At 33.2% G+C, this 10451-nt stretch overlaps 1 protein-coding gene across 20 annotated transcripts in view; it reads left to right on the top strand.

Moving 5' to 3' along the window:
• The window catches only part of LOC102678847 (histone-lysine N-methyltransferase 2C-like), a 30410-nt gene that overhangs the window by 14395 nt on the left and 5564 nt on the right, over positions 1 to 10451 (top strand). For 14 of the 20 annotated variants that reach the window (XM_031510557.1, XM_031510556.1, XM_031510559.1 and 11 more), the window contains 6 exons: positions 582 to 1127; positions 1223 to 1392; positions 2026 to 2178; positions 3141 to 3534; positions 3636 to 3823; positions 3919 to 10390. In XM_031510557.1, coding sequence (XP_031366417.1) covers positions 582 to 1127; positions 1223 to 1392; positions 2026 to 2178; positions 3141 to 3534; positions 3636 to 3823; positions 3919 to 10390 — 7923 coding nt within the window. The remainder of the gene's footprint in view (positions 1 to 581; positions 1128 to 1222; positions 1393 to 2025; positions 2179 to 3140; positions 3535 to 3635; positions 3824 to 3918; positions 10391 to 10451) is intronic. The other 6 variants (XM_031510569.1, XM_031510568.1, XM_031510564.1 and 3 more) reach the window with 6 other exon arrangements.

Genomic DNA, 10451 nt, shown 5'->3' with positions numbered 1-10451 from the left:
ATTTTTAAAAATTTTTTATTTGATATTTAATGTCTAGAAACAAAAATCTAATAATTATTACATTTATAATAAATTTTTTTTTTTATATTTTATCAAGAAAATTAATATGGGAAGTTATTTTACTAATACATAAATTAATGAATATAATTTGATGTTTTCATTCTGATGTAAATAATGAATATATTGACTAGATTCAAATTCTTGTATATTATAATAATTATTATTATTATATTATATATAAGTCATAAATTAATATAATTTAATAGTTTTAAAATTTTATTTTTATAAGTTAATATTTTTATAATTATTCCAGATTTCTAAATTCAAAATAATTTCAAAATCATAATGTAAAAAATCTTGAGATTAATTATAATGCTATGAAGACAAAAATATATAGTGTTTCAAAATCATTAAAATGATTTTAATTTGAATTTTTTTAAAAAATTTTATTTTTGTAACTTGTTGCAAACTGAATTTTTGTTTAAAATATTTCTTCACTAAATTAACGGAAAAATAATTACAATAAATATTCCTTATATACCAAAATTGAACATAAATTTTAATTCTTCATTTTGTTACAGCTGAAATGGGAGCAGATTTTAATATTTTGGAATATGCAGATCCCGAATTAGACAACATTACTGGTGGTGAGAAAACAAATATACTTGATTTAGATTTAGAACAAGTTGAAGTAGAGACAAAGGATGAAAAGCAAAAGAAGGAGGTTAAGGATGAAGAACGAAAATCGACAGAATTAAATGTAACAAATGCGGTGCACACTGACATAAGTGACACATGTACGACAACTACAGTACAAACACCAACAGAGACATCTAATGCTCCAACACAAGCACAAACAGTAACACCTATTACTGCAACATCACAAACATCACAACAGTCATCTACGATTATGCCTCAATCACATGCTCAAGCAGTTGTTGTACAACAACAAATGCATCAGCATGTGCAGCAAGCTGCAGCAATGGGTAGGCCAATGCCTCCAGGAACTCGCTTGCTTTCGCCTGATGGAGCAGTTGGTGTTGTTACATCAACTAACACTGTTACAGTCAGTTATCCATCTACATTTCCTGGACATCCTCAGAGAATACCACAAACACATATCCAAGGTATGTATATTAAAATATATTCACAATCGCATAATTCTACAACATTCTAAATAACTTATCTTAAATATGTTTCTAACTTAAATTTATTATTATAGTATCACAGCAACAACGTCTTGGTATGAGAGTAACAGGTGTACCAAATGTTGCTGGTAGAGTGGTTGCTGTAAATCATATGATTGGCCCTCGAATGCCTCTTGCACCACCACCTCCACCACCACCGCCTCCATATCCTGGACCACCACCCCCTTATCCTGGACCAATACAGGTTTGTATATGTTAGACATATTCTTGATGTTCTGATGTTTTTGCATCGCTTTAATCTTGCGTATTTTTTATGCAATTATATCTAATAACACTTTCTTCTAACCACAAAAATACTAAATATCTCGCAATCAATAATGATCGCTTTTCAAAAAACATAACACAAATTACAAAATCAATCTTTGATTTTATAATAAAAATTAAATATCATAATCTTAATTTATTATATATTAGATTAATTTATTATTTACAATTATTTTTATGATTTTTATACAATATATATTTTTTTATGTGTATATATATATATATATATATATATATTCTTTGATACATTTATTAATATACTATATAATTCAATATAAATTGATATACGGTCACGCGGATATTGTATTTTTAATGTCAAATAATTATTTTTAATTTTGTAATTTTATAGTATTTTGAATTTTATCATAAGTGTATGATATAAAGTATCAAATTTTATTAAGTATAATAACAAACAAGAATAGGAAATCTCAAATTTGTTATGAATGTAGGATGTAGGCAAGTAATTTAATATAAAAGTATATAAAAGTATTGGCTGGTAAAATGGTGTTTTCGCCTGGGTGTTTGCAATGCATTGGTGTTGGTGCATGTCTAGATGGGGCTGTGTCCAGGTGGGCGGGGTATGACGCGGCCCCCAATCCATATAGGGCACCCAGTACCGGTGGCGGGTCCACCAATGGCCCCTGTGGTACATACTGGTACGCCCGCAATGACACCTCACCCTCACCGAAGACCCTTGCTTCTGCAGGTGAGCAAGACTTGGGGACTTTTCAGCATTCAGTATAATATCACCTGCAATGATATTCAAATTCAAAAATTTTACTATATAAATTATTTTTAGTATTTTTGCACCATTTTTATTTTCCATTTTGTTGCTGATAAAAATAATATTATTTTTCAAACAATAAACATCAAATCATATTAACATCTAAAATAAATTTTTGTTATATATAATATTGAAAGTTAAAATGGAAATTTTTTTATCATTAATACTATTTTCTTTTCTATTTTATTTTTTGATGTAGATATTAATATTTTAAAAATATATATCTTTTATAATCTACATATTTATTAAAAATATTTCTTTTTACATTACTTTTAATAAAATTATAATATAATTATTCTTATTATTTAATTTTTATTATTAAATAATTCATTAATAATATGTTGTTCTTTATATATTGTATTAATAATAATAATAATATAAATCTATATCACAATAAAAATAAAATAAATTTAAAAAATAAAGAATGTTTTCAAATAATTTTTGTTTCCAAAATAAAAATTATAATAGATTTTTTACACAATTATTATATAATATATATTGTTAATAAAAAATGTTGCATTTTTATGTATGCATGTATGTTTTAAATAGAAAATATTAGGCTTCAAAGATTGTGTATTAATTTGCTTCATTATAGTTAGAAATTTATGTTCATATTTTATATAAACATCATTTTATCTAAATAATATTTATGTTAATAATTGTTAGGAATAAAATATTTGCATGTTTGTATTATTTTTTTCATTTATTGGGATAATTAGTGTGTCTTGTTTCAATATGTAATTAATGATTATATAAAATATTATAATATAGGAATTTAGTATATATATATAATTATATATCACTTTTTAATCTTTTCATTGAAACACATAAATTTTTCCATAATATTTCATAAATTGGTTGGAGATTCGATAAGCTGTCAGTAGTGGTGTTTACAGGAACAACCATTATTGTTGGAAGAATTATTGGAACAAGAAAAACGAGAACAAGAAAAGCAGCAGCAACAGCAGCAGCAGCAGCAGCAACAACAACAACAGCAACAACAACAACAACAAAGCGACACTACAACTCCCGGAGGATCCCTTCTAAGTGACAGTGAGTTTGAACAATTTAATGCAGATGTTTTGGGTTCTGCACCCCTTGCTTCTCCTCCACAAGGAATTACATCAGTACCTGGAGGAGTTCCTGTAATTAGGCCATCTTGTACATCAAGTCCACCATCCGCTCCAGGTACCAATTGGCAGCAAGCAATACCGGATGCGACGAAACTAACAGCTCAGGTGCCTAGACAACCAATTGCAACTCAGACACCACCAGAACGTTAGTATTGTGAACACTTTATATGAAATATATTATACACATAATATGATAATGAATATAAAATCAAAATAATATAAAATCAAAATAAAATTTTTTTATAGCAAGGGTTGCCACATTTAATATCTCCCAGATTCCTGCTCCGCCTACACCTCCGGAAAATATTGTGAATGAACAGGATCGCCAGATACAACTGCAGTACGAGCAATGGTTAAATCATCAGCATCAAGTGTTGACACAACAGTTGAAGTATTACGAAACTGAGGTACAAAAGCTGCGTAAAATACGAAAAGTAAGGATAGAATATTTTTATGTTGCGGCGTTTTCGTTTTTCTGGCATTTTAAACCATACAGACATGTTACAGTTAAATTATTCTGATTTTACAGTCTCTCAATAGCAAACAACGACAGTTAAGAAAATCCGGAAACGAATTGGCAGAAAATGATGCGGCTGAATTACAACGTATTTCCAGTGAGCAAGCAATATTGCAAAAGCAGCTAGATGCAAGTCGCAAACAAACTCGTCAACATGGCATGCTAATACAGGAATATCAAAGTAAACAGCAACAAAGACAACCTCAACAACAAAGCAGCGAACCATGTTCACCGCTGATGTCGCCTTCTCAACATTCACCGATGCATAGTCCTGCTGCACTTGTTTCACAAAGTCCAGGCCCTGGAAACGTTCCAACAAATATAATACAACATTCACCGGCAACTCCTATCATTCAACATAGTCCTAATACACCTTTATTACAACACAGTCCTGGTAATCCGCAATCAGGAAATCCAGGCACAATATCACCTCATAACATGCAACAGTCACCAAGAATTGGCACTCCACATTCACAGAACGAAGAAAGTCCTTTTAGTCCTGGTGCCATGCCTTCACCAGGAATATGTGGTCCTTCAGCTGCTCGAATGACGTCTCCACAGCATCGTGCGATTATTAGTGGAAGACTTGCAACTAGTCCAGGTGCTTTTACTCCGGATACGCGAAATACACAACAAATTATCGGAGATCAAGGAGTTAGAGTCCATAGTCTTACTCAACGTTTTGTCCGTCCACCTGCTGTAGTAGAACCTGGACAAAGACCCAAAATGCAGTTACAAGGAGGGATCGTATACGGACAACGTTCCCCTCTTGGAAGTCCACAACCTAATCAACAGTCATTAATGAATCAACAGCATCAACAGATGCTTCAGAGACAACAGATCTCACATCAAATTCAACAACAGCACGATACTACAATTCTTCAAGATGGACAAAATGCAATGACTCAACGTACATTGCAAATGGCACAACAAAGACAACAATTGCTACAACAACAACAACAACAGCAACAAATAGTTCAACAACAGAGACAACAATTTTTACAAATGCAACAACAACAGCAGCAGCAACAACAACAACAACATATGCAAAAACCTCCAAGTTCTCCAATGGTAGCTCAACCTGCAAATTCTCCAAGTCCGCAACTTCATCAACAAATGCAACAGAATTATGGACAACCTCCAAGTTCTCCTATGCCTCGTAGTCCTATGGTTCAACAAACCATGGGATCACCTATGTTGCAACAACAATTAAATCAAACTTCGCAACCTCCCAGTCCTATGAATACTAGAATTCATCCTCATCCACCGAATTCACCAATGATATCACAATATCAACCACCAAGTCCGATGTCACGTAATCATCCTTCGACATCTCCTATGCTTCAACATCAATTAAACAACGCACATCATCCTTCAACGTCACAACCACCTAGCTCTCCTATGCCACGTAGCCCAATGGTTGGAGGTTCGCCTATGCAAATGCAAAGAAGACAATCTACTGGAAATAGTCCAGCAATGCCAGATCGACCACAAAGTGTAGAAAATCCAGGAACACCAAGAACACCACATACCCCTCATACGCCACATACATCACATGGTTCTTATACAAATCAAACTTCAAATAATCATGCAGTATCAAATGATCAACAGCAACAATTGCAACAATCACATCAACATCAACAACAGTCTATTACACAGGAACAGCCAACTGCAACAGATCACACAAATAGAGGTGGAGGAAATCCTCATAATCCACTAAATCCATTGCCCTTTGGGCGATTTGGGTATATTAAGCTTGGATTAAGAGGCGGTTCTCCTATGTGGTCTACAAAAGCAGAGACCAGCAAAGGAAAAACTTCTGAATCGCATCTTTTAAACATAGATGAAAAACCAAACACATCTGTAGTCGTTCATAGGAAAACTGGCATACCGCAGTCAAAAATTAATTCTTTAGTATGTGCAGATTATAATGATTTTGATGATGATTCACATACGCCACCTCAAACTCCACCAACAAGTTTAGAAATCAAACAAACCACTTCATTATCTGATAATGGGCCTTTAACATTGGGTAGTCCTAGTAGTAAAATGGAACCTATACCTGATACTACTGATTATGACGATGATAAAACTATTGTAAATACAGAGGTGACTTTAAGTTCGACAGCTCAACGAGATAGTGATGATATTACTGTTATAGACCAATTTGGAGATTCCGAATTAGTCGATGTGATATCAGGAACATTGGAAGGTGACATGCAAGAAGAGTATGTGCTTTTCGAGCCTGGAATGGTCGTAGATTTATCAGCAGATAGTAATGATTCACTTTGTCATGCATTGGTTAATGAAAGTAGTCAAGGACACGATTTAGTGCAAATATTACAAATAGAAAATCCTGAATCTCAGACAGATGAACCAATATTAAGCGATGAAGATTTGGTGCCCTCCCATACAAGAAATAAAAAAGGTTTAAGATTAGACATAGTAAGGACATTACAATCAGGAAAAAGACTCGTAGCTGTTACAGATACTCCGGAATCGCCTGATCAAGAAGAACTTCGCGTAAATCCATCACCTGGATCTTATATGGATCAATCACCTGAGCAAGATCTCATGGTGTCTTTTGTTAGTGCATCTGAAGTAGTAATTATTGATCCTAGTACAAAATCACCTGAAGATAATTTATCCAAAGAATCATGCACAGAAGAAGTAGAAAAAACAGATACGATTAATGTTTCCGAATCATCAAAAGAAAATACTGTCACGGAAAATGTTAATGAAGATCAATCAAAATCACAAAAAGAATTGAAGTCAAATAGGAGTCCTACATCATTTTTGTTCTCAGATAAAGTTCTTTATAATCAAATTTCATCATCAAATATTCATCATGCTAACATTAATGTATCATCTACATGCAGGTCTACAATTTCTTTGTCATCCTGTGCAAATACAACTATTAATACTAATAATACAAATGCTATTGCTACTTCTACCAGTGTATTGATAGTGACTGATACAACTATTAAATCAACTCCAATTTTTACAACTTTAAGCATAACGAAAGAAACGGTATCTTCTTCTTTTAATAATCAAAAACAACTACCATCAACAATGGCAAGTATAGTGGCTGATGCCAAAATTGCTGCTAAACTCAGTCAAACAGCTTTAGAGAACATAGTTAGTTCACAACAAAATATTACAAAGATAGAATCATTATCCAAAATTACTTCATCAAATACAGAAATTTTTAGACCTCAAATTACAATTTCAGAAAAAATCATAACATCAGTATCTAATTTACAGAATGAATTCACTAGTTTTGTACAAAGTACTGCTACAAGTACAATGGAAATATTAAATAATCCCACAAAATTAGTATTAAGTGTGCAACCAACATCTGTCACATTATCAACACCCAAAATGTCCATACTTGATCTTCCTAAAAAAGAAAGTGAAAATAATTCTGTTACAATAACAAAAGAAAATCAACTAGAAATTTTAGATAAAAATGTGAAAATTAAAAATGAAAAAGATGAACCTGATCATTCGGCAAAAAATTCAGAGGAATCAAATGTAAATACTTTAAATATCAGTGTAACTACAAGTATAGCTGTGAATCAAGAATTGACTTCATCTGATGATAAAAAGAATGATCCTTTGAATACTACTGATGAATTAGAAAGTATGCTTGAAGCAATCCACAATCCTGCTGAAAACACTATAAATAGAGAGAATTCTCATTCAGAAAATAAGACAGATACTGCTTCTTCATTGAAAAGGATATTTCCAGTTACAGATGATTTATCATTAGTAAATATTTTAGAAAATGATTCGGAATCAATTGAAAATGAAAATAAAGAAGAAAATGTAACTTCTGAATCTCAAAGAATGAATATTAAATCAAAAGAAATTGAAACTAACATTGTAGAAAATACTAATTTAAATACTTCTCAAAAAGAAAAAAAACACAATGAATTATGTACAGAAATTGAAACTAGTAAATCTTATATACAGCATTGTCTCAATGAAGAAAAGAGTATAATGGAAGAATCATCTGATGATATATTAGATATGTTACATAATATCATATCCTCTAAGCCAGAAATGGCTAACAGTGAAATGCTTCAAGAAGACAGATCCAGAAAATCAAGTATGATATATGAATTACCAACACCTTTAGATACTTTGCCTCTAAATATTCTTCAAGATTCTTTAATGGATCTAGATCAAGAACACTCAGATAATGAACATCTCTTATCAAATGAAAAAGAACCAAAAATACGATCAGCCAATTCACCTTCTGTAGAATCTGCCCCTAAAAAAAGCTCGCCAATTCCACATCAAAGTACTCCTTTAGTAGTGAGTACTATAGCACAGTTGCAGAAATGTACGACTACAGTGCCTCATCTCTCTCCTCTATCAAAACCGACAGAATTAACGTCCAATGTTGCAAATGTATCACATCAGTTGAGAACATTACTTTCTTCTTTACAAACAAATCATTCAAACTGTACAACTATAAATCAAACCGCCATCGTCACTATGGTGTCCTCAGCGATCTCAGGATCAAAAGTAGGGAACATACTGTCTACAACCAGTACATCCTCACCAAACTCTGTAAATAATATTCATAATAGTACAAACGTACGACTGCAGACCTCTATTACCACATCTCATTCTACAATTACAAGTAAACCTGAATTAGAAAATATGACAACCAGTTATATCTCACATACAAAAGAAAGTACAAATTCTACAGTAAGCGTTGTTTCTACTTTAACTAAGGTTACACCTTCGGAATCATTTTTACGAGTCACTTCTAGCGGAGTACAGTCGCAAGCTAGTAGTAGTAGTCTGTCCCTACAAACATCATCTGTAATTACTCCCAGGCCACCAACAAATTCAGGTATCTCGATTACGTCAAATGCAATGCTAAATGCAATGTTGTCTGGTACAAATTCGGCAAAATCTTCAATTGCTGGTCTTCGAACGAATACTGCTCCTACACAAGCTGGTAACTTATTGAGTTCAGTGGTAGCGACTTCTGTACAACGTACGCAAAGTTTACAAGCTATTCTACAAGTAAGTTCAAGCTGTTCTTCGGCACCTTCTCGCGTGGTTGTAAACTCCACATCGACAACAGCCACAACATCCATGCAATGTGTCAGAACCATTGTACCTCCAATAGTGACTGCAAGCACTAACAGCATTAGTGTTACTACTAGCATACTTCAATCTACTTTGTCTCAAACACCAACTCTTTTGCATTCTCAGCTTTCTGGTCAAGGTCAATATAAATCAACCAGTCATTTGCCACTAGACAATAAAAGTGTTGATCTTGAGAGACTGGCACAAAGCACACCATCTAAAAAGGAGTCAGAAGAATCTAACTGCAAATCTCAATCAATGCTAGAAAAATCATCAACAACTAGATCTGAATTGGAAATAAATAAAAATTCTACTCATAGAATGGAGGAATCGCAAAATGTATTGTTGAAACAATTGCTCCAAAATACTGCATGTGCAACAACTACATTGTGCTCCAGTTCTTCACAAGGTCCTAGTTTACCATTAGTACCATCCTTAGAAGCACAATTAGCAAGACCAGTACCTCCCACTCCTTTCTCTGTTTTACCACCTTTATTGAATGAAGTACCAGCACCTAAAACTACTAGTAATAAGCAAGTTTTAAACAGAGAGACATCATTCTTATCTCAATCAGTAATACCTTTGAAAGTGCAAAGTCCACCAACCAAAGAAGAACCGAAACCACCACCGCCATTAACAACTTCTGCACCAGTTTTATCTCAGCAACTTATGGCTGATTCGTTTCCAAAACAACAAATAACTACACAATCTACGAAAACCACTCCTGTTTTAACTCAAACAAATCAACAGGCAACGATAACAATGACTAAGCAAGTTCCGCTTACGACAAAAACTTTAGAAACTACAACTTCTATAAAGCAAGAATCAACTACTATTAACCAGTCACCTGCAAAGTCTGTGAGTGATGCCGTTATTAGTAATACTGTTCCAATCCAAAAACAATGTGTATCAACTCCTATAACTGTGTCACGAGTAATATCACAAACAAAACCAGTAATTACAACTGTGACAAGTAAAAGTATTCAATCCACGACCCAAGTATCTAGTACTATTCAAGTGACACAACAATCATTAACGACTATTACAACTGTGCCACCATCATCACAACAAACGCAAGCACAGACTCAACCTCAAATACCAGTTACCCCAAAATCCATTATCTCGACTCAGCAACAACCCCCTCATGTAAACACAATACCGCCATCAGTGCCTCATACGGTGTCTCACACAGTGAGTCATCAAGCCCAGGCGTCACAGGGTGCAAATGCACAACACACAGTGCCTTTAGTGGAAGTCAAAAAGGAAGTACTTGATGAAGTTCTATCTAGTGGTACACCTACCCAATTAACCGATACCAAAGACTTTGTTACTGCCAAAGAGGAGCTTATTGATGGATCGATTGATGATAAAACTGGTATGTAATATGTAAATATATAAATATTACATAAATAAAATAATTCAAATATAAATTAAAA

This window comes from Apis dorsata, unplaced genomic scaffold, assembly GCF_000469605.1.
Source record: "Apis dorsata unplaced genomic scaffold, Apis dorsata 1.3 scaffold_242, whole genome shotgun sequence".
Lineage (NCBI taxonomy): Eukaryota > Metazoa > Arthropoda > Insecta > Hymenoptera > Apidae > Apis > Apis dorsata.
This window is presented reverse-complemented; position numbering and strand designations above follow the sequence as displayed.